The 26,248-nt window shown below is 38.1% G+C and overlaps 1 protein-coding gene across 2 annotated transcripts in view; it reads right to left on the bottom strand.

The window, feature by feature from the left end:
• The window catches only part of SPAG6 (sperm associated antigen 6), a 73,744-nt gene extending 48,702 nt beyond the window's left edge, over positions 1-25,042 (bottom strand). For both annotated transcript variants that reach the window (XM_067703268.1, XM_067703353.1), the window contains exons 1-4: positions 24,914-25,042; positions 24,739-24,834; positions 6,579-6,745; positions 2,711-2,894 (exon numbers count right to left, since the gene is read on the bottom strand). In XM_067703268.1, the coding sequence (XP_067559369.1) occupies positions 2,711-2,894; positions 6,579-6,745; positions 24,739-24,834; positions 24,914-24,938 (472 nt within the window). In that variant the 5' untranslated portion in view covers positions 24,939-25,042. The remainder of the gene's footprint in view (positions 1-2,710; positions 2,895-6,578; positions 6,746-24,738; positions 24,835-24,913) is intronic.
• Positions 25,043-26,248: the final 1,206 nt, after the last annotated feature.

The raw sequence follows: 26,248 nt of genomic DNA, 5'->3' as shown, positions 1-26,248 counted from the left end.
ACGCCCGTGTGCCACAACCACTGAGTCTGTGCTCTACAGCCCGCGGGCCGCAACTGCTGAGCCCGCGTGCCACAACTACTAAAGCCCACGCATCTAGAGCCTGCGCTCCACAACAAGAGAAGCCACCACGATAAGAAGCCAGCACACCGCAATGAAGAGTAGTGCCCGCGCACCGCAGCCAAGAGTAGCCCCCGCTCACCACAACTAGAGAAAGCCCGTGAGCAGCAATGAAGAACAAACACAGCCAAAAATAAATAAAATAAATAAATTTAAAAAAAAAACAAATTAAACATAACCATGGGACAGCCACTTCCTGTTTCTGTTTTGAGTTTCTTCTTCAAAACTCTTTCAAGGAGTGCTTAATGAAACTGTATGGTACAGGGGTTGACATCTGGCTTTGGAGTCAAGACAGATTTAGACTCAAATTTTAGTTCCACCGTTAACATGACTTCAGGTATCCTAAGTTCCACTTTCTTCCTCTTTTTAACAGGGAGAGTAATACCTGCCCTAAGTGTATCTGTAGCCAAAATGAGATAATATCCTAAAGCATACTGCACAGAGCCAGGCACACGGTAATTACTTGATAAACGGTAGCTATTATTTTATACATGCACACACACTGAAAAATCTGGAAAACAAATTAAAAACATCCTTAATTCTATCACCCTAGTAGCACAAACATGTACGTCCTTGTAATTTACGTCCACATAAAAATTTATTTTTATATTATTATAATTGTAATGTGCAATTTTGTCTTTTTTTTCACATTATAATCACTTTTCCATGTTATCATGTAGGATTCATAATTACCTTTTATTTGTTGAGTGAGATTCCATTAAGTAAATTACTATAATTTAACCACTAAATTCCTGCCAAATATTTGAGGGGTTTTGATATTAGAAATAATACTACAATAACATTTGCATGAATGCAGCTTCTTCATTCTGTGGGATTCTTCCCTTAGGAAGAATTCCCAAATCAGGCTTTCTAGAGTAGCCATGAACTCTTTCGTGGCTTAGATTAGTTTTGCCAAATGCCTTTGCACAAGTTTCTACGATTTGTAGTGCCTCCATCAGTGGGCAGAAACATCATCATGCCCTCTCAGACCTTCAGTATTAATACAGTATTCATACTTTGCATTTATTGATTACTTACCATGTACCAAGCATTGGTCTATCTCATCGTCCTCACAACGAATCTCTGAAGTAGTACTTCCTCTCTTGCAGATGAAGAAGTTAAGTTTCAGAAAGTTTAAAAGCCATGTCCAAGGTTACACAGCAACTAAGTAGTAGAACTTGGACTCAAACTCAGATCCTGTCCTAAGGCCACAATGCTCTTAACCACTTGGTTATATTTCTGCTTTACTCTTTTTTCCCCCCAAATAATAACAGGTAGGAAAAGATACTTTCACTGATGTTTTAATATGCAGTTCTTTGATCACCAGAAAAGTTTACACTTTTACATATGTTTGTCTTAAAACTGTTATTTTCTTGTTGTGTTATTTGTTCATACTATTTAGCAACTTCTGTAAAGTGGTGGGAGCAATTTTGTTCCCTATGTATTTTTTACTGAGCAGGTGTGTCAGCACAACCTTCACACAAGAGGCCCAGGCCCCTTCTTTTTCTTTTTTATTTTTTTTTGCGGTACGCGGGCCTCTCACTGTTGTGGCCTCTCCCGTTGCGGAGCACAGGCTCCGGACGCTCAGGCCCAGCGGCCATGGCTCACGGGCCCAGCCGCTCCGCGGCATGTGGGATCTTACCGGACCGGGGCACGAACCCGTGTCCCCTGCATTGGCAGGTGGACTCTCAACCACTGCACCACCAGGGAAGCCCCTGGCCCCTTCTTGATGGCTTCATTGAGCTCAGTTTAGAAGAAAAGGTGCTCCTTCTCTTTCTCCTCCTTCCTGACGATTATGGGCTGAATACAAATATGTTCTAGCAAGTTACCATGCCCATATCTTTTCAACAATATTCACTCATACAACATGGCTCCTGGCTGGCTTGGAACACCCTACCATAAGCGAGAGTGAAGACCCAATGTCCCCTGAGGGGTGACAAACTCAAACAATTTTGTAACGGAACCGATTTACCAAGGTCCTTGAATCTAATCAATATCTCATTCTCCCCACATCCCCCTGATTCCCTTTCTGTCTTCAAATTTTTCTTTTGCTAACTAACATAAAGACTGAAATGTATAGGTTTTTTGGTGAATTTGTGATCCAAACAACTTGGCCATCATTCGAAACTTATCTCCCATAATATATAGAAATATCATTAAGACGTCATATCTGGGACTTCCCTGGTGGCACAGTGGTTGGGAATCTGCCTGCCAATGCAGGGGACACAGGTTCGAGCCCTGGTCCAGGAAGATCCCACATGGCGCGGAGCAACTAAGCCTGTGCGCCACAACTACTGAGCCTGCGCTCTAGAGCCCTAGAGCCCACGAGCCACAACTACTGAGCCTGTGCTCTAGAGCCCATGCTCTGCAACAAGAGAAGCCACCGCGATGAGAAGCCCGAGCACCACAATGAAGAGTAGCTCCCTCTCGCCACAACTAGAGAAAGCCCACGCACCACACCAAAGACCCAATGCAGCCAAAAATTAAAAATTAAAAAAAAAAGACCTCTCATATCTATGGTTTACTAAGCAAAACCAGATTTACCTAATTAATCTAAACTTTAACAATCCTATTTTATAATAAGGCCCATTACCTGCATTATGTCTTGCAATATAGCCAAGTGCCCAGGCTGCAGCCTCTTTGACTCCAGGGTCAAAATCTTCCAAGCATATCACCAGTGTATCCAGTGCTCCACAATCCACTATCGCCTGAGCTAGTTGGGGAGAATGTTTACCAACTGCTCGTAACACAAAGGCAGCTGCTTTCTTGTAAAAACGCTACAGGGATAAATAGACAAAACTCAAAGTGAATTGAGCTAAAAGTTAAAATAGACCAAAACCAACATTAAAATGACATTGATATATTAAAAAAAAAAGCTCAAAAAATAAATAAGTAAAATAAAAAATAAAACTAAGAAAAAAAGCTCAACAGCTATTAAATATAAGAGATGAAAAACATCCTGCAATATCATTTTGATTTTTTGATGTTTCCCCCATTGCTTTTGTTCAGTTAACTGAACTGAAAGGATTTAAGCCTTAAAATACATTTCAAATGTTTTACTCTGAAACATGCATTTGGAAATTGTATAAAATAAAATATAAACATTATATTTCCTACAAATTCATAAAATAATGAGATTTCATGTTTGTGCATTACAGTGAAAGGTATTTGTTTGCCCTATGGGAACTCTTAGATTGTTAGCGCATGCAACTAAACTGTCACCTAACAAATTCGTTTCCTTTACTTGCCCTCAGTCTCTAAGCATGACCTCAACTAACCTTTCTGGTGTCCCACGTTATCCTGAAATAACAACTATGTTCTGAGGCTCCCTTAGCAATCATCAGATAAACATAAAGGCAAAATATTCATGATACATTTTAAAACTCCTCCTGGCAAATAAACCAGCCCGACAGTGCGTTGTTATTTATCCCTTCTTAGAAATGTTTTTTTACAAAGATATAAATGACTTACCATTATGTGAATTTCAAGTAATACTTCATACTTATAATATGTTCTACGTGTAAATTTTATCAGATTAAGAAATAAAACTGAAACACAAGACTAACCTGTTTTTCTTCATATTGCTAAAAAAAAAAATTAGATGTAGAGGAAGTATTTGGCTATAACACTCCCTGTTTTATGGTTAGCATAATGACACAGTAACAGTCTCCTAACTCTATCTTTCATTAATAGAGCCCAATTAATGCCCTATTTTAGATTCTAAGTTTCTATTTCTTTACAGTGACTACAAAAAAAAGCGACTAGATGACTATAGCATCTGTTTTGAAAGCATTCTATTTATGCAGGCTAAAATATTAAGATTCAATAAAAAATTATGTGAGAGAAAATACATCAAGTATACTTTAAAATATTATATCTCCAAAATCAGCATATATTGACAAGATAAGAAATATGCTATGTTAGTAATGATGTTTTGACTTGATATATTTCTTTAGTTTCTTAAATGTCAACATATACAGGCATTAAGATATTTGTTATAAAGTCTAATTTTACATGTCAGTAACCAAAAATCTCCTACTTTATTATAAAAATTAGAATAGTTTTAGAGTAGCTTCCCATAGATTATTTTCTCATAATTGTGGAAAAATAACGGTGACACATTTCTTGTCATTACCTTAAGCTAATTTGACTTTTTATATTGCAGAATTTTCAAATTCACACTTTACTGGGCATCAATAGTCAATACTAACTACAGTGCCTAGAATATCACTCTCTGATCTCATTCCAAATCCCTAACTCTCTTCTCTCCCAGAATTCTTCACCAAAAGAATTACCCTTTAAAAAAAAAAAGAAAAAAAAAAAGGAAGGAAAAGCAAAACCAGAGGACTTTGTACCTCATAAAGAAGATATTAACTCTCCTGTGAGAAACGGCTAAAGGCCTGGTAGGGGAAGGAGAGAGAAGCCTGTGAATGATGCTTCACATTCTCACTTTCTCCTCACCTCTGCCCTAGTACTTTTTGTCTCTTTACAGCTAATGGGTACTCATTCACACTTAGAAAACTTCTGTTGAGAACCTTCTATGTGAGACACCAAACACAGGCCCTGCCCTCAGAGAAGGAGGTGAGTCCAAGCATTTGATGATAGAAGGAATGCCTACAAGAAAAATAAAATTTCTGTAACTCCTCCTAGGGATAAGACAGTTATTAGCAAATTACTCTCCAATCTCAAAAAATAAGGCACATTTTTAAACAATTAGGATTTTTTTTGGTAAATACACATAACATAAAATTTACTATTTTAATCATGTTAAAGTGTACAATTCAATGGCATTTAGCGCATTCACAATGTTGTGCAACCACACCTATCTAGTTCCAGAATATTTTCATCACTCCGACAAGAAACCTCCCACATGCTAAGCAGCCACTTCTCACTCCCTCCTCCCCCCCAGCCTCTGGTAACCATTCATCTGCTTCCATCTCGATGGATCTGCATATCCTGGCTATTTCATATAAATGGAATCATACAATATGTAGCTTTGCCTGGCTTCTTTCTGTTAGCACAAAGCTTTCAAGGTTCACCCATGTTGTAGAATATATCATGATTTCATCCCTTGTTATGAACTGATAATATTCCATTGTATGGATACACAACATTTTGTTTATCTAGTCATTCTTTTGGCTATCGTGGATAATGCTGCTATGAACATTTGTGCACAAGTTTTGTTTGAACACCTGTTTTCAATTCCTTCAGAAACATAACTAGGAGGAGAACTGCTGGGTCATATGGTGATTATGTTTAACTTGCTGAGGAAGTGCCAAACCGTTTTCCACAGCAGCTGCACGATTTTACAAAACTTCTCCACACCTTCACTAACACTTTTATTATTATTTTCCTTTTTTTCCTTCTCTTCTTTTTTATGGCCATCCTAGTAGGTACAGTGCTATCTCATTATGCTTGGTGTGTTTTTTTTAAGATTTGATTTTATTTATTTTTGGCTGCATTGGGTCTTCATGGCTGCACGCGGGCTTCCTCTAGTTGTGGCGAGCAGGGGCTACTCTTTATTGCGGTGCACAGGCTTCTCATTGCAGTGGCTTCTCTTGTTGCAGAGCACGGTCTCTAGGCACACAGGGTCAGTAGTTGTGGCTCACGGGCTCTAGAGCGCAGGCTCAGTAGTTGTGGCGCACAGGTTTAGTTGCTCCGCGGCATGTGGGATCTTCCCGGACCAGGGCTCAAACCCGTGTTCCCTACACTGGCAGGCAGATTCTTAACAACTGCGCCACCAGGGAAGCCCCGCCCCCATTTTTAAAAATTGTATTGTTTGTCCTTTGGTTACAACAAATAAGAATTTAATCTTAAAGACATGTCAAGAAAGATACATCCCTAGGTTATGATAAACTAGCAGGATGGAATGAACAGTCAAGACCCTATGTAGAGGAAGATCCTTAACTATTGTTAGAAACATAGAGGGAACCAGACAGGATGAAAAAAACAATGGAGGCGCTCTTATATGGCCCTTAAAAGGGCTGACATGCTTTCATACTTGGAAAAAAACGCTTTGGCAAACCTTCCATTACATGTATTCTCCTTCCTTTTGGATGCTTCTCTTCCCCTTGCTTCAAAGCTGTCTCTTACATTGTCCATTAACCAGATTTCACCATTGTATATAACTTATTTGCCCAGGGCTCCATACACCTTTCTAAGACTGATCCTATAACTTGAATAAACCCATGCTGAGAAATACTGCTTTATGCATAATTCCATTAAAAATTATAATATGTTTTCTCCTTATATTAACAGTAATGGAGAAAAGCTGCCTATCAGCCCCAAAGTAAAATACCCTAAAAGTATTATTACATGCAGTTCAAAGAATTGAAGGTTGTATTAACATCCTAATAATTCTATGCCTACAAACTTGCAACTGTACCCAAACTATCAATTTTTTTTTAAATCCAAAACAAACAAACAAAAAAACATATAACTTAGTTTTTAAAAATTCTTACATTCTGTTCTGCCAGTGAATAAACAAGCTGTGGAAGAATGTTGCCCTTCACTACTGCTTCTGCTAGGTCATCATTATAATTAGCCAGTCTCCCCAGAGCCAAAGCAGCAGTCTGTTGAATTGTTGGGACCACATCCAGAAGAAGAGGCCTCAGCAAAGACATTACACCTAAGTTATGAGAAAACAGAAATCAGCAAATTTGAAATTAAAAGGCAAGCATACCATTCAGCATATACGCAGATAGGAAAATTCAGGGGAATATATCAGTAAAACAACAACAACAAAATCATGCACTAAAAACTAATGGGATATCAAGCAGCATCTAACTGGCTAAGGCACAGAATAATACAACCTGTAATTATCAAAGTAGCAGCTTAGCATGGAAATAAGAAAGGCTTTGGAGAACCAGAGTTTAAATCCCTGATTTGGCAAACACTAGCTGCGTGACGTCACGAACGCAGAGAGAGGTTGTAAAGCACAGAGTAGAATGCCTACCTAGCACATGGCAGGGAGGCAGGTGCTGGGGAGCTGGGTCCCTCCCACACAGCCTTTGCACATCCTATCTTTCAGGGCTCAGTTCAGTCCTTTCCTCTCAATCAAGTCTTCCGATGTTTTTTTCTCTGATTCCAACTGAACTTTACTTCAGGGCTAGGTGAGCTAGGAGGGCCATTTGGCTAGGGCCTCCCGTTCATAAAGGGCTGCAAATTCAGATTTCTGACATTATCTCCAAATAAATAAATCACAATACTAGCTCTCATAATATTCATTCTAGGCTTGAATACATAGTAGGAATACCATCATAACAACAATAATAAAAGTAGCTTATATTATAGGTTATTTTGTGCATGCATTGTTTTAAGAACTTATTTTCCATATTAATTCACTGAACTCTCATAACAAACCTAGGAAGTAAGCCCTATTATCATGTCTATTTTATAGATGTGGAAATGGAGGCTGAGAAAGGTTAGGGAAATTCTCACACAATGGTGGAGCAAGGTTAGCAATTCAGACATTCTTTTTTGATACTTACTAAATAAGTAACATGTATGGAAAATTGAGGAGGTGGGGAAACATGATTGCATTTGGGCCATTTTACTGGATACTTCCAACTCTGTATTAACTTTGCCTTACTATAAAATATGCAAAATAGTCAACTGTTATTTGTACTTTAATGACAGTGTTTTAGTCTAAGATTACAAAAAAGGTAATGACGAGAGTTCAAACTAGAACAAGTTTAGAAATTTGACTTGCTAAACTTAATTTACAGCAGGCTATTCAACTTGATGTTATTACATCTTTTCTTTAAAAACATACCCCAGTGACCTATAAAAGCAAATACATACTACCAATATTCTTTTATAATGTTATATCCAGAAACATGTGAAATAGAAAGAAAAGGAAAACATTTACAATAACATATAGGATTAGACCAAAGTAAGATAAATGGTACTACCAAATAACATAAGCAGAGAATAATGATGCTTATCACAGAAACATTTAATGATGAGACCTGTGGCTTTTCGCAGTTCCCAATTTCCTTTAGTGATCATTTTTACATCTAAGTTGGTTTGGTTAGATCATTTTACAGAAGGCCACCGTTGCAAGTCTGCATCCCACTCAGGCTGGTTAACTTTGCAGGCACACAAAGTGTGCCTAGGCCCCTCCTCAGGCCTAGGCCACAGCTCATGTTAAACAAATCAGCATGTCCATGTGCATCAGTGTTGCTTATATTATTCTCTATACTTTTTTATAGAGATAATTTCTGTAATATCTCACAACAAAAAGTTTAATGCACAGAATAAGGTATTAGAATGACTACCAAACGTTAACATGGGTTCCTTCTAGAAAGTTGAATCTAAAACAATTTGTTGATTCTTCTTTGTAGTTGCTTTATTACTCAATTTAAGTTTTTTAACAGTGGTAAAATATACATAACATAAAAATTACCATTTTTACCATTTTGGGATGTACAATTCAGAGGCATTAAATACATTTACAATGGTGTGTAATCATCACACCATTGAACCATTAAACTGCTTTCCACAGCGGCTACATCATTTTACACTCCCACCAGCAAAGTACAAGTGTTTAAATTTCTCCCCATCCTCACCAACGCTTGTTATTTTTTTTTAGAATAACCATCCTAATAGGTTTGAAGTGGTATGTCCTTGTGGTTTGATTTTTATTTCCCTATCACCAGTGATGGTGAATGTGCTTATTGGTCATTTGTACATCTTCTTTGTTGAACTGTCCATTTAAGTCCTTTGCCCATTTTTTAATTGGGTTGGTTTTTTTGTTTTTGTTCTTGAGTATAACTTAATATTTTTTATAATGAATATGCACCATTTTAAATAAAACAAGTCAATACTCTAAAAAAGAAAAGCTAAATTTGTTAACATATATTTAAAGTTTCATAATAAATACATTAATGAGGATGCTCAGAATAGTTTTAAGAGAATCACAAATATGTTTCATATTATTTTTCCCTGATGATTCGAGTATTTCCTTTTCTCCTCACTTGATATAATTATGTGAAGGCAGTGGCTTATTGTCTTTTGAAATATAAATGGAAAATCAATCCATACTGGGTTATTCAACCTAGAATTTTGAATTAAACTGCAAGAACTCTGAACTTTTATGTTACGAATTTAAAGAATGAATTTATCTAAGTTTATAATATTTCTTATTATATTATTATGTATTATTAGTTACTATATTTAGCTAACACACCACAAGTCTCCCAATGTTGGATATTTTCAGTTTGCCATTTTAGCAATAAGATATTCTACCCCCAAAGATGTATTTCACTTGTCCATATACTCAAAGGAATTTTCTGCTTTGTATATTTTCTCCTCCCTTTTTCTACTGCATCTGGCCCCGGAAAAATAAGGTCAATAAAATGACACACAATTCCTTTCCTTCTATTCCAGTATTCAAAATCAAAGTTAGACTTCTATGCAGATGTTTCTGGTCTATCATATTCCTTTGTTCAGACAGTAAGAATTTTGAAAAATTTTAAATCTCTGAATATAAAAGTAAAAGCTAAAGTTTCCATTTAAAATATCTGTTTAAATAAGGTCATTCTGGGGCCTCCCTGGCAGTCCAGTGGTTAAGACTTTGCCTTCCAATGCGGGGGGGTGCGGATTTGATCTCTGGTCGGGGAGCTAAGATCCCACATGCCTCGCAGCCAAAAAACCAAAACAAAACATAAGCAATATTGTAACAAATTCAATAAAGACTTTAAAAATGGTCCACGTCAGCAACTAAGCCCATGCGCCACAACTACTGAGCCCTCGTGCCACAACTATCAAAGCCCGTGCGCCTAAAGTCCGTGCTCTGCAACAAGAGAAGCCACCGCAATGAGAAGCCCGCACACCACAACGAAGAGGAGCCCCTGCTCGCTGCAACTAGAGAAAGCCCGCACCCAGCAACAAAGACCCAATGCAGCCAAAAATAAATAAATAAATTTTTAAAAATAAATAAACAAAATAAAAATGGTCCACATCAAAAAAAAAATCTTAAAAAAAAATAATAAGGTCATTCTTATTAGAGAAAATATTGCCCCAAATTTCTAGTCCTTGAATTGCCTCTTAGTGCTTCATAGTCCTCAGTCCCCAGGGACATGTTTTTATCTCTTACATAGGCTAAGCATACTTTATTACTCTAATTGCAGGTTTGTCCTAGATATACAGATAATGATGCAAAAGGAACTGAGGAAGCGAGGAAGGAAAGGAGGGAGGGAGAGAAGGAAGGAAAGAGAAGCATATATAACATAAAAAGAAAATTTTCCTTACTTGTCTGTCCATTAGGAATTCATGGTGATTGATCCTTGGTGAGTGAATGCATGAAAATGTAGAGTCCATAAGTTACAACAGTCGGAATTACCGCTACAATATTTGATAGACAAGGTCTCTAGTGAGCAGCTAATGACTCATTAGGGTCTCCACTGAAGGAGCCAACACATACTAGCTAATATTGGGTTGGCCAAAAAGTTCGTTTGCGTTTTTCCATAACATCTAACAGAAAAACCCAAACAAACTTTTTGGCCAATCCAATATTATATCTAATAGTAAAAATTATTCCTGTATTATACTCTAATATCTATAAAACAATTCTGTTTTCTCTATATAAATTGATTAAATGGTGTGAAAATGTTTCTGAAATTTAACCTACAGGCTAAATCTTTACAATCTTTACAATCTTCCCCACCCCCAACTTTATAGCTTTGAGTTTCTTTTCTGTATTTCTTGTTCCAGTGCCATACTGGAGACACTGCTTCTAATACTTACATTGTAATCCAGTTTTGCAAAAAACAACCTCGCTAATCCTACCCTCGCTAATCATTCATTCAAAAAATAGATCAAGGTTTACCGAGTGGCAAGAAATAGGACCTCATACATGAGTAAAGGCAGTTCATGCTCTCAAAAAACTAATAATCTAGTGGAAGAGATTATAGAATAGCCTCAAAATAATCACAACTCTTTCCCTTAATTCCTTTTAATACAACATAGCCCTAATCACTTTAATTTTGCATGCCAATTGCATATGTAAGTCAGGAAAAAAAGGTCAAACATTTCTAAAGACAAAAAAAATAACTAACATTCTCATATTACATGTGCATAATTTATATAGATATTACTTCAATCTGAGGTGTTTTATAAAGATATTTAACATCTCAACTTTGTTCCATTAAAAACAATTCTTTGGGTTCATTTAAGTCATAGTAAAGATTTCTGGTTGCCCTGGTTACTTTTTTGTTTTGTTGTTTTAATTGTGGTAAAATATACATAGCATTAAATTGATCATTTTAACCATTTAAAGTGTACAATTCAGTGGCATTAAGTACAGTCATAATGTTGTGCAACCATCACTACTGTCATTTCCAGAACTTATTCATCATTCCTAACAGACACTCTATACCAATTAAACAATAACTCCCCATTTCCCCCTACCCCCAGCTTGTGACAGTTTCTATTCTGTTTTCTGTCTCTATTATTTTGCCTATTTTAGATACTTCATATAAGTGGAAGCATACAACATTTGTCCTTTTTCATCTGGCTTCTTTCACTTAGCATAATGTTTTTAAGAGTCATCTCTATTGCAGCATGTATCAAAATTTCATTCCTTTTTAAGACTGAATAATATTCCATTGTATGTATATACATTTTGTTTGTCTATTCATGTGTTGATGGACATTTGGGTTGTTTCCACCTTTAGGTTATTGTGAATAATGCTGCTGGGAACAGTGGTGTACACGTATCCATTTGAGTCCCTGCTTTCAATTCTTTTGAGTATATACCTGGGAGCGGAATTGCTGGACTAAATGATAATTCTATGCTTAACTTTTTGAGGAACCACCAAACTGTTTCCACAGTGACGGCACCCTTTTACATTCCCACCAGCAAATTACAAGAGTTCCAATTTCCCCACATCCTCACTAATATTTTGTTGTTGTTTATAACAGCCATCCTGATGGGTGTGAAGGGGTATCTCACTATGGTTTAATTTGCATTTTCCAATGACTAGTGATATTGAGCTACTTTTCATGTGTTTATTGTCTATTTGTTTATCTTCTTTGAAGAAATATAATTGATTTAAATCTTCTGCACATTTTTTTTTTTTTTTTTTTTTTTTTTTTTGCGGTACGCGGGCCTCTCACTGTTGTGGCCTCTCCCGTTGCGGAGCACAGACTCCGGACGCGCAGGCTCAGCGGCCATGGCTCACGGGCCCAGCTGCTCCACGGCATGTGGGATCTTCCCGGACCGGGGCACGAACCCATGTCCCCTGCATCGGCAGGCAGACTCTCAACCACTGTGCCACTAGGGAAGCCCTCTTCTGCACAGTTTTGAAGTGGATATTTTGTTGGTGGCGGTTATAGTTCTTTATATATTCTAAATATTAAGCTCTTATCAAATATATGCTTTGCAAACATTTTCTTCCATTCTGTGAGCCGTCTTTTCACTCTCTTGATAGTGTACTTTGAGGCCCCTCCTTGTTTCTTAGACTTAAAATGAATATTTTTTACTTTCCAATTTTATTCAAAATTATCACAAACATAAAATATGTTAAAGATTTGTTATAAATTTTACAAAGCTTTAAAATTTTAAACTCAAACAATACGTTTTATTTTAATCTAAAACTACTTTCCATGTATCCATTTACTATGAAACTGCTACTACAGTTCATTCAAGTTTTGGAAGAAGTGATTTCTGCATACAGTTAACCAATACTCAGCAAAGGATTCACCCTTAACCATCAACGTCAACGTTACTCAGACATTCTGTTGGGGCCCAATTAAAATATGAAAGAAACTTCGTGCTTTAGAAATAGAAGGAATCTTGCCCTACTTGGTACATCACTGCCTATGCTGAGAGACAAAAGACTGAGGTGGTTAATAGCATGTATCTGGAGGGAGATTGTTTGGGTTCAAATCTGGGCTCTGCCACTTCCTGGCTGTGGGGCCTCAGCGAGATTACTTAACCACTCTGTGTCTCAGTTTCCTCATTTGTAAAATGGTGACAAATTCTAGGACCACCTTATAAAGCTGTTGTGAGAATTAAAATGAGCTAAAATTTCTAAAGTGCTAGGAAGATTATCTAGGACAAAATAAACACCAGTTGGATGCCTGATAAATAAAAGTGCTCTAAAGGAATCAATTCCCTATGTTGACCATATTTTTCATCAACATTTTATTATTATTAACATAGATGACTCATTAATCAATCAGTACCTTACACTGTAATGGAGAAATACTTAAGGTTGCACGGCCCCACAGATTGAGCCTTTTCTACGATGTATTTTACAATTACTATGGAATGAATAGCTCATTCACCATTCATTTAAGAAATATTAAGAATCTACAACGTGTTAAAACACAATTGTCCCTGACCTCAAGGAACTCATAAAGGGGTCATGAGAGATAAACAACACATTATGATGTGTGCAACTAAAGGAATAGAGGATGCTTTGCAAAAACACAGTAGAGCATCTAACCCAGGCTTTGAGGGACACAGGGAAGGTGCAAAGGCTAACTGACATCTAAATTGAGATCTGAAGGCTCTCAGGCAGATTTTCTGCTGAAAAAATTTGGAAGGCGTAGGGATTGGAGAGAACTCCAACCAGAAGAAACTGTATAAATGAAGCTCAGAACCAAAAAGAGTTTGATATGATGACAAAACTGAGAATACAGTTTGACTTTAGTACAAGAGAGGAGAGAGGAGTTGGAGAAAGAAGGCTGAGATGAACAGAGAGAGACAAAAGTCCTGAAGGGTCCAGTGAACTGTTTTAAGTATTCTAAATTTAATCTGAGCATTAATGTCAGTGCAGTGACAGATCAGATTTGCACTTTGTACTGAAGCATCTCAGATTACACTGGGGAGAAAGGATGAAAAGAGAGAAGACCACTTAGGAAGCTATTATAGGAACCTAGGCCAGATGTGAAGATAGCCTGGAGTACAGTAATGGCAAAAGGGAAAGAGAAAAGTGAAAGGTCTAAGGAGATATTTAAAAGACAAACTGATTATTGTAAAGAAGACGGAGGAATCACTGATACTTCCCAGTTTCTGGCTTGGACAAGGGATGCATGATTGTTGCAGACTGTTGAAGAAGCCATGATAAATCTATACTGGTCTGAAATGTAAAGTGGGAGGGGTGACGCGGCAAGGGATAAAGCTGGAGAGGTTGGTTGGGGCCAGATAAGTTTAGCTATAGGTTAAATGAAGATTTCTGTGATGTTGTTCTAAGAGAAATGGGAAGCTATGGGGAGCTTTATTGTTTGCACTACTCATTCTCAGGGAAGTAAATAAATGGAAATGAAGACTTTGAATAATTCCCAGGCCCACCATGTGTGGCTGGGCAGGCTGCATACTGCACAAATCCAGGGGACGCCATTCACATAGACCATGATATAAATGGCACTCCCGAAGTTGTGCAAAGCACAGTAGCCATCCTCGATATTTATGTGGTTCTCTATTTTATGTGAATAAATCTTACCTCCTCAGTATAATAATGAACATCTCTAGAGCAGTGCTTATGTTTTACACTTTTCTTCTATTTCTCAAATTACCTAGCACAGTTCTGAACGCACATCTAACTCTTACTGAAACACTTTGTGGTCTTGACTCTAGAGACCACTATCCACTTGGATTTTACTATTACAAGCACTACCTACTCTCCTATCACAGAGTAATTCCAATTACACTCATCAGCTTTACTCTGATTTTAGTTTTTTTTATTTCTTTAACAAGTTATTACATTTACATGTCTATATTTTTACTGAAGCAAGTTTTATGACACTGATGAGTTTTAAAGCATGTTCTCGTTTTCCTTCACTGGTCATTTTTCACTTGAAAATATTTGTGTTCCTCCCTTGCTTTTCTTTAGAGAAGAATTTTCAGGCCTTGATTTGATTTCTTTCATCCTCTATGATTATATACCTCTGGCCACTACTCTTTCATTTGATTAAGAATTAGTAAATTTTGGTATCACATATCTATTTGTCTTGCTTTCTGTGAAACACTTTTTCACTGCCATAACTATAAAGTCAATTATGGGCTTCCCTGGTGGCGCAGTGGTTGAGAGTCCGCCTGCCGATGCAGGGGGCCCGGGTTCGTGCTCTGGTCCGGGAAGATCCCACGTGCCGCCGAGTGGCTGGGCCCGTGGGCCATGGCCGCTGAGCCTGCGCGTCCGGAGCCTGAGCTCCGCAACGGGAGAGGCCACAGCGGTGAGAGGCCCGCGTACCGCAAAAAAAAAAAAAAAAAAGAATTAGTAAATTTTGGTATCACATATCTATTTGTCTTGCTTTCTGTGAAACACTTTTTCACTGCCATAACTATAAAGTCAATTATGATTTTAGGTGTTATATCCCTTACAACACACAAAGATCCTTATAATTTATTTAAATGGTCAGAATGAATCACAAAATGTATATATAGTCTTTTTTACATAAAATTCAACTGTAATCATAAATGATTCAAGAAACTCTTATGATCAAGGGTAATATATTTTCTCCTTTTAAATTTATTCTCATTAACTTCAGTATCCTCTGAATTTTGTTTGGTGATTCACTGTCAATTCAGTCATTTGTGAGTGAAGGACTACCACACCTGACATATCACTGTTGAGTGGGGAGGGGTGAGAGGAAGATGAGACAGAGATCACTGACCCTCTCACTGGTAGCAACTCTTCTAAGAGGGCAAGGAAGCACAGTATGTACTCACTTATTTAACATATACTTCTAGAGCATCTCCAGGCACTCCTCTAAAAAAAAATCTACAAATATTAACCCATTAATCCTCATTACAATCCTACCAGGTAGATGCTATTTATAGCTCGGGAGTCTATGCCCTCCTATTTCTCCAATGTCAGTCGCCCCATTTACCAATGAAAACTGGCCTCTGTGCTAGGTTTAGAATGCATACCATCTCTTGAATTCACATGATTCTGCCATTAACGTTACTGTAGGTCTCTTCCATGATTACTGTATTAAACCGAAATTCCACTGATTTGTCCAGTGCAACTGTGACTCTTGACTAGGTCACTGCCCCCACCATCTATATGGGAGATTTATACTGAGTGAGTATGTAGAGCATAAAAGTTATGGCAAGTTCAATTTACATGATACTTCAGTTAAAAATGATTAGAACTTACGTGTTTATAGTTAACGTGAAGAAATATAAAATGGGCTTTTAACATAGTTTCCAAATGAACATGTAAGTTCCACATATCCAAGCCTTTATTTTCATTTCAGATCTCTCTCCTGAGCCCCAGAGCCCTATCTATCCAAACTGCTTACCAGAGTCACTGGCACATAGATCTCCCAGACAGACTTCAACCCCAGCACTGTTACAGAGTGAAATCGCCATTTCCCCTGAGCTGTTTGTATCCCTTCTCCATTAATGAAGAGTGCTAATTTGCCTAAGTAACCAGAAGCCTTGGAGTCATTTTGTTTCTTTGTTTCTTTCTAAAAGTCATTTTATTGTGAAAGCATGAAGGACTGCCTTTCATCAGGCAACAAGTTTGCCATTCCAAAGCTGTTTCAACATTTATTGAGTGCCTATGTTGTACTGGACCCTCTGCCAGGTGGACAGCTGTAACAATGTTTAAAAACAATTTTATTGAACTATACTTAATTTACAATGTCGTGTTAGTTTCTAGTATACAGCAAAGTGATTCAGATGTGTGTGTGTGTGTGTGTGTGTGTGTGTGTGTGTGTGTATCCCTGTGCTATACAGTAGGACCTTGTTGTTTATCTATTTTATATATAGTAGTTTGTATCTGTTAATCCCAAACTAATTTATCCCTCCTCCACCCTCTTTCTTCTTTGGTAACCATAAATTTGTTTTCTATGTCTGTGAGTCTGTTTCTGTTTTGTAGTTTTGTAAATGAGTTCATTTGTATCGTATTTTAGATTCCACATATAAGTTGTATCATATGGTATTTGTCTTTCTGTCTGGCTTACTTCACTTAGTATGATAATCTCCAGGTCCATCCATGTTGCTGCAAATGGCATTATTTCATTCTTTTTTTATGCCTGAGTAATATTCCATTGTATATATATACCACATCTTCTTTACCCATTCATCTGTCTATGGACATTTAGGTTGCTTCCATGCATTGGCTATTGTGAATAATGCTGCTGTGAACACTAGGGTACATGTATCTTTTCGAATTACAGTTTTCCTTGGAGTCATTTTGAACTCCTCTCTCTCCTCACCTGCCCCTGCCAGCCCCCTTCTACTAAGTCACAAGTCCGACAGACCTCTTATCCAGCATGACTGCTATAGCAAAAATGGATACCTGGTCTTCCCGATCCTGTTTCAATCCCCTCCAATCTATTCTCCACACTACTGTGAAAATCATCTCCCTAAAACACAAAATGAATCCCTCCATCCCTCTAGTTAAAACTTTTCAAAGGTTTTTCAAAGGTTTTAGGATAAATCCAAACTTCAGATGAGGTCCTTCATAATTAGGGCTGTTTTCCTCTCCAGCCACTGACTTGCCTCTCTCTTGTCCTATTACCCCAAGAAGTTCAAGCCATACCTAAACATCTGCCTTTTCTATCAAGTACCATCTTTTCTCTTGCCTATTTGCCTTTGCACATAATGTTCCCTCTACCCAAATGCAGTTTTCCTCTCCCATTTCTTCATCTAGCTAACTCCTAAGAAATTAAGTACAGATAACACCTCCTCCTAAAAGTCTCCCATGACCAGCACTCCTCATTCCTAAAACCTGATTGGTACCCTTCATATGTGTTCCGTATGTCTATATATCAGACACTTATCAAAAAGTATGTATTTATATATCTCACCATTAGCAAGTAAGTTCCTTACGGGCAGAGTCTATGCCTTCAATTTTTGCATGATCAGCATCTAAGCATGCATCTGGCACTTGGACACTCAGTAAATGTTTGTTGAATGATGAACGAACAAACTCTGAAAATTAATGTGCAGTTTTCTCTTTTTAGGTAAATTTTAGTTAAAATAACAAAATGGATAAAGTGTTCATAGTTCTTTTGTTAGGTACACGAGGTCAGGTACATAAGTGTCATTATTATAAATTCATAAAGCTTTAAGGAACTCAAATGAGTCATTTAAACTATCCCCTCACCTAAAACCACCCCACATACATATAATTCTATTTTAATTTAAAGTCTTCTAGAGAGCTGCAAATTTTAAATTAGTTCTGTCTTCTTCTGTCAATGTGTTTTCTCTTTTACAATATATACCTATTACACCCATCTTCCTGGAGAAGATTGGAATGTTTAGGAATGGGGTCAGTATAGAGAATAAAGAGGACAGTTCTAAAAGGACTGTCTGCTCCAAGAGGTTTCATGGGTAATATTTGAAGAGGAAACTTTTGGAAGGCAATCAGTTCAAAAATCTATCTTCAGATGAAATTCTTTGTTTTAATCATACTCTACCTAGTTTACTTTTTTTTGAGACAGTTTACTCTAAAAGATATGGATACAAAGTTAATAATTAAGAGCCATGGAGTGGAGCCGGGGGCTGGTATTTTTTAAATCAGAAATATAGTGATAGTTGCTACAGCTGAACTCTGAACATAGCACTGAGTTTTGTGGCAGCAAAAGTAGAATGAGAACCACTTTGTGAAATAAAAGGAAGCAGGAACAAATTTTTTTTTCCTGAAATCATACCTAGGCCTGACTTGAAACATAATAGTTAATAAAAGATGGGTTGAATAAAAGAGTATATCTTTGTATTAAAAAATTTAACAGCAAAATGGACATCTTCAATGATAGGTTTTTAAAGTTGTGGGAAAGTCTAAGTATCTATTTTTAAATAAGCCCTCAAAAAAAAAAGAGGGACTTTTAGAGTTATTAGACTAATTCTACAAAGACATTTTTATAGAAAACTAATGTAATCTAGTCTACTTACATAATATAATAGTGATTCTAACTTGACACAGAGATACAACTCAGAATATATGGAAAAGTGGAGAGAGATCATTTCCTTTGGAGACACATGCACACATACACAAGCACAAATATTATTTGTTTTCACCTAGATTTTTTAACAGAACTTGAATAAACAATAAATTTCAAATTGAGCCACCCTTATAATAGAAAACTGGGGTGTATGGCAAAACCAATACTTCACTTTGAAAATTAGGGAAGTCTGAATTGTGTTCAAATGGGCCATTCCACCCACTACAAGACAAGGCCAATTTGTTTTCTCAAGGTATGGCCCTGGATTTCTCCTAGGGCCAGTAAATCTACTCAGTAGAAATCCCAAAGTTCTGCCCCCAATGAACATGGAAGAAAAGCCCTTCACACCAAGTGTGATTAAATAAAGAACAAAGGGAAGCGTTGAGTATACACTCACATCAACGAACCAACAAATATCAAGGGCCTCCCTCTTCACTGTACTCTACCTCACATGTTCTCAAAACACCCAGGAGAGCAGGCAGTCAATCCCAGGGCAGCTGGCCTCCCTGGGCCCTGAGGAAGTCTCCTGGGCACCCTTCCTGATAACAGCAGGTCTCAGTCCAACAACTCTCTCAAGTACTCTATTGGTTCTCAACTTCCAGTGGATTACACACTTTCCCCAGGTGATTTTAATTTTTTTTTTCCCCCAGGTGATTTTAAAGAGCTTCTGGTTTGATAAGACTTTCCTTAGAAGCCAGAGGAAACCAAAAGGTCTTCTAGAGCTCTGAGGCCAGTTTAAGCCCTAAATACAACTTCCACTCCCTCAAACCTCCAGGTAGTTACCAATTAAAGTTAGTCCTCTGCATCTGGGCCTCCACTCAAGATCCCATAATGGTACTCAACGAGACCTCAAAAGCAGTTATGCACAATTACTGGACAGTCACTGGTACCCAAAGGCCTAAATAGATGACTTGTTTTAACAGTTAACACTGAGGTTTATCTGGAACTCCTAGAACATCTAGGAATAGTTTCCTGATACCTCTGAGGTAACACAGAAAGAGCACAAGGTCAGACAGCAATTAAGAAACAGGTCCTAGTCCCAGTTTGGCCACTAACTCACTTTGTGATGAGGGCAATTATCCAACCTTCTTTGGGCTTTAACCACAGTGAACAAGATACCTACTCTACTTACCTGAGCTGTTATAAGAATCTAATCTTCTAAGAGATGTGAAAACACTTAGAAAAATAATTACTCCTTCCTTCATTCTATTTAAACATGTTGAACATCTGCTCTATGCTAAGCATTATGCTAGGCATGAAGTTTACATCTGGTAGAGAAAGCAGAAACTAAACCATTACAGTTGTGATAAGGACTATGAAAGAGAACTATTAGAAGCAGGGAAAGATAAATCAATAAACTCAACCCGCTGGGAGGGCTCAAGGAAGGTTTCCCTGAGGAATCTACATCTGAACAGAGCCATAAAGAATGAGTAGGAATTAACCAGGCAAAGAAGTGTAGGAAAAGGTTCTAGTAGTCAGAGGAGCAAAGGTCTTGAAAAAACATTCAACGAATGTAAAGTGCTTTTAGGAAACACTAAAATAACTTTTCAAAAACATTTAATCTATGACATTGAAATGTAACCCCACAATCTGCCATTTCAAAAACCCACTCTTACAGGTTTATCTACAGCTTGGATTTTTCTTTTTAGTCATCAAACTCTTCCTAAGAAAACAGTGAGATCCCAGCCCTGGTTGCATTATTTTCTACTTATGTACCAATGCTTAGATAACAAAACAGATAAATGTCCATGTAGGAACAACGATTTGGGACACAGAATAAAATTCTGAAAAATCTTGTTTTTAGGACATATTGGTAGGTGCATAAAAATTCAGAATTTTTATAGCTCCCTGGAACATTTTCCACTTAAGTATTTGGGGAAAAAAAGAAGAAAGAAAGAAAAAAAAAAAGGCCTCTATCCCTACCCTATCCTTAAAGAAAAAGTCAGTGCTTTGAATTAATTATCATACATTCAGAAGTATAAGGCTCCTTTTATATTGGCAAATACATCAAATTTAAATGGCATAATTGCTTAAGTTTTCTGAAGTTGCTTTACTAATTATCTTTTCAGTTCTAATATCCTTTGGAACAATAGTTTTTGTAGGAGAATCTCGGTATTGTACATGTACCTCCCAGGATGTGTTTTAAATACATTATAAATGTTTACTACAGGCTTTTCCTTCTCATAGCAAATTGAAGTTCTAGATCATTAATATGAAGATTTTCACCCTGCCCCAGACACATGCAATTTAAAATCATTTTATGTCAACATATATTACTTATTTTCTTGAATTATGAACCAAATAAATTGCCTCAATTTGGAAATTAGCTTCATACAGGTGCATATTTAAAGTGATAGGCAAACTTTTCTATTCCTACTCTTCTGAAAATGTGCATAACTATGATTTGCCATGTTTACTGTTTGGCTATATATAGGTTACAAGCAAAATATTACAAAGTATTATTTTAAACTTTACCCCCACTTTTCTTATATAAATAGCTGCTTCAGAAGAAGTTTATTTCGTGCAGCTAAGCAGTTTAAAAATCATGTTCTTCAGGCTTTTACTGGCTTATTTTAAAAGACCTTCTAAACAACCAAAGAGTGGCCTGGTACTCCAATATACCACAAAACACCTTTCTTATATTTTGTAATTAAACAACCACCTCCAATTGCTGAGATTCCACAGTTGGTACAAGTAACGACGTATTATCACTACCACTGAAGTCATGTGTTATTATTCAAAGAGGTGAAATATCCAAATTCATTTTTAAATAGCTGCAAGATGTAATGGCTCAAACATATAGGGTTTGAGGGAGCATAAAGAGGTTTTATAACAAACATTAAACTTTTTAATGTTTTCATGTATGTCCTTTTGACTTAGAAAGAACAAAATCTCAGTGAGGAAAAAAAAAAACCTCTAGGTTACAGACACATTGTACACAGTTCTTTCTAGTAACAATTTTGATTGGAACTCAAACTTATTTTTGTCCAAATACTCTGAAGAAGATATCTTGCAACACTTTGTTTTATAATTACTTTGGACATATTTAATAGAGCAGATTCTCTCATTAGCACATCAAAAACACAATGAGAAAGATCAGAGATTTTAAATGAAATAAAACTTCATTGATAACTTTCACCTTTAAGATTCCTTTCACACTGAATGAATTTAAAAATTCTAAACCAGTAAACTACTGATTTATCATGATACCTATATGGAAACTTTTTTTCACATTATTTTGGATCTATGATACATATGTATTTAAACAGTTTATTAGGGAAGACAAGTGAGAAAACAAAACCCTCCCAGGTATGTAGACAGCATGTCAAAGTCAGGAATAAAATGCACTGGTATCTTATGATACCAAAATGAAGTCACTTGACTGAAAAAAAAAAAAAAGCTTGATCAAAATATATACTTTATGTACACATATTGTGGCTCATTCAAAAGCATTTTTAAATCCATGGTGATGTTTTAAAAATAAACCATTTAAATGGTTAAGTTGACTATTAAGAGAAGTTTTCATAACAAAGCTTACAGGGGTTTTTTTAAATTAAAAGAATAAATATATTGGAATACTCATCTGTCCCTATTTAAAGTTATTAAAGGGGAGCTTAAGTTGAATTTAGATAATATGAAATACATTAAAATAAGTTCCTCAGGGGAAAGAAAAATCTTACCATTCCATCAAGATATTAGGCAAGTGCAGATAACTTCAAAACATTAAGTTATATTCCTTTTGTATTCCATTCCTTCATAAGCCAGACCATAAGTGGAAATAGGTGGCTATTTAAGAATGCCATATCTAAGTCACTTATACTTTGGTGATGACTTAGCCTGTTTGGATTGATTAAATTTCACAATATATTCTACATTGTATACTTATGGGAAGAGATAATCTGTCACTATTACACTAAAACATGATATTCTGTATCTTAAGAGTTATCTGTACATCCATATTTCAGTATCAAATTTATAAAAGAATGTCAATCATTTTCCCTTTTTAAGAAATCATGTTTTAGTTTAGCTGTATACATACTGTCCAGAAAATTAAATATTTGTAAATAGCAAGTGTCCATTCACGAAGGCCATTGAGTAGGACTGAAAGGTAAAAAAATCCAAAAATAAGCGCATTCAAAAAATGTAATATGCTCTAATGAAGTTAACATGGTCAGTATATATGAAACTCTGTGTGTCCAGCACTGTTCTGGGCACTGTGAGGAGTATACGTGCATGCATACAAGCACACACACACGTGCAGAACAAAGAAGATGAATTCACATGAAACAACGGTAGAGCAAAAGACTATAAATTCTGAAATTTTCAAAATGGAGAACAGATTAATGGTTGCCCAGCATTAGGAACAAGAGGGAGATAGGTGTGGCTATAAAAATGCATCACAAGGGATCCTTGTGGTGATTAAAGTAGTATCTTGACAATAGTGGTGATCGATACACACGGTATAAAATTGTATAGAACTAAAAGCACACATACACTTAAAGTACAAGGAAAACTGAAAAACTGTTGGATTTTTACCAATATTCTGGTTGCGATATACTACAGTTTTGAGGTACACTAGCTCTCTATATTATTTCTTACCACAGCATGTAAATCTACAAATATCTCAAAATTAAGTTTTTTTAAATGATTATAAAATACACTTTCCCTATTCTAAATACATCCCCCTCCCAAAATAAAAACATGCAATAATAAACACCAGAATCCCTCCCAGTGACAGAAGAAATTGCCAGCTAGGTGCAGTAGTAATTCCCTTCAAAGAAACACAGAGTAAACAGTATGTCTAAACATTCTTGCCCCGAAATATGTTCTGAATTTTCTTCAAATCCGTGTTAATTTAATGAGTTTTAAAGATCACATCCCATAAATTGAAGATTTCTCATGACACAGTAGCAATAAAATTCTACCTTCAGATGGTGGTGGAATCATCCTTAATCAGAGACAGAGACGAGGGGAGGGTACCACCATTTTCTTCTCTGTTTATGTTAAAAGATAAGAAGCAAATCACACACACAGGCATACACTCTTCCTCTTCCTGTAGAGTGTACATGAGTTCGGATCGAGACGTGGAATAACAGCACCACAAGGATTTCTCAAAGCTAGGTCTCTGCCTACTTGGAATCTCTTGGAAAATATTCAAGCATATCTTTGCTCTTTCGCTAATGCAAGACAAGAAATAACGGGTCAACTGCTCTGGAATTCCTTTGGTGTGAGAAAGTCAAGTCGAAGGTGATCAAAGGCAGGGCATCCGGATAAAATGGGTCTGATTAGGGTAGATTCAGACAACCTGACATTTGTTTGGTTGCGATAAAGATGGAAATAGGGACGTCGGGTCCCTCTCACACCAATCTGGAAACTTGACCCGCTAAAGAGATCGAACGCTTCTACAGCCTCCGCGGTGGATTGGAGGAATTTAGGGACGCTGTCCTCCTGTCCCCATCCTGCCGCTCCCCAACAGCTCAGCCGGCTGGGGAGCGGGGCGACGGGGACCCGGGGCGAGGAGAAGCCCGGGGACACTGGGCGACGAGGGGCCGGGGATACGGGGTGAGGGGCGAAGCAGGGCCAAGGACCCAGGGAGACTAGGAATGGAGGCGCGGGGCGAAGCCGCGGCACCAAGGGACGCGGGGCCGGGGTGCGGGGCGACGGGCGAGGCGAGGTCAGGGGCGTGGAGCGACGCGAGTGCGAGGTGAGGGCTCACCCGCGTTTTGCAGTGTCTCGATGTTCTGCGGTCTGGTCGCCAGCTCCGCCACCATCTGCACGAATTGGGTCCGGGCTTTCTGGTACTGCTCGAACACTGCGGGGAGAGACACGCTGGAGCGCACCGCCCGCGGCCCCTGGGCCCCGCCGTCCCCCGTCGGGGCGCCCGGACCTACCTTGCAGCACCTGCCTCTGACTCATGGCGCCCTCGCCACCAACTCGGCGGCGCCCGGCTCGTCCGCGCCCGGCCTGAGAGTCCGCGGAGGGGGCGACCGTGGCGACCGCTCGGACTCCGACGGGAGCCAGGTCTCTCTGTGTACCCGCGTCTCCCGGGCAACCGACCGGAACCGGAACGCAGCCCTCTCGCGCAACGGCGGTCCCGGGCGTGACGTCAGGGCGCGGTGCTTGGGCGCCCCGTGCGCGGTCACAGTCCACCGGGGAGCTCAGCCTGTGCTGTTTCCCCGACGTGCGGAGCTCGCCCGGCGGCCGCGGGAGCAGTGCGCCGTCGAGGGTCACACCCTATAGGCACAGGAGTCCGCCAGGAGGTCAGGGAGTTTTACAGACCGAACCCGGAGGGAGCCCCACGCGCCCAGGAACCCGGTCCAAGTGCGGCGAGACAAGCAAACTTTTACGATGGAGTCGCCTGGGCTTCGACGGTCGAGAAAAATCTCATATAGGACACTGTGTAATCTGATAAATACATTACTGTCAGTACAACCTTAAAGTCAAATGTTTTCCCCTTTAGTCCAGCTTTTATATACCCGGCATTTCAGGTTTCAGGATTCCTGGAGGGTCAAGACAGCTATGTTCATACATTTAATTATACTGTATTGAAAGCATTTAATAAGCACTCATAGAGATTCAGTGAGGAAAGCAGACGAGGAAACAATATGATAAACGTCCTGTCTTCCTTGACTTTCTCCAAATTACTACCAACTTTGCTGTTTCCTCACTTTTATGTGATTTTTAAACATGTTGTCTTTGTCTTTTAAATTTAGGCTTCATTCTGTTGCTGAAGGACATTTCCAAAAGAAACTGAGAGAATCTTTACCTGGAAAGCCTTGATTGAAATTATCTTAACCAGACTTCCCTTGCTGACATAACCTTAATTCTTTACCCAGTTTCTTTTGACAAAAGTTAGGTAGTCTATCACTGGTTTCTAGTGTGTCTGAAAACTGTATACCAAATGTTTCAGTGACAGGTTTCAACTTCAAATGTTCCTCCATCAGAAACTACAATTTCGCCAGATGTCAAGTGAGCGGATAGTCACAGCTGCTGCTGAGTAGTGCCAAGACAGGAAACCTCTTGATATCTCTTCTTTAATAGAAGGGAGCATGCAAACTTAGCTGGGGTGAGTCCTATATAATAATCTTTCAAATCTCACTCTGACTTGAGCTCTCTGATAAAGTCCTGGTATTTTGTGAAGCCCCAAATAGTTGTGGAATGGACTAGCAATCAGAGAGAGAAATAGGTATGTTCAGCCGGGTCCCTACCACCCCCAGAACAGGTGC

This window comes from Pseudorca crassidens, chromosome 1, assembly GCF_039906515.1.
Source record: "Pseudorca crassidens isolate mPseCra1 chromosome 1, mPseCra1.hap1, whole genome shotgun sequence".
Lineage (NCBI taxonomy): Eukaryota > Metazoa > Chordata > Mammalia > Artiodactyla > Delphinidae > Pseudorca > Pseudorca crassidens.
This window is presented reverse-complemented; position numbering and strand designations above follow the sequence as displayed.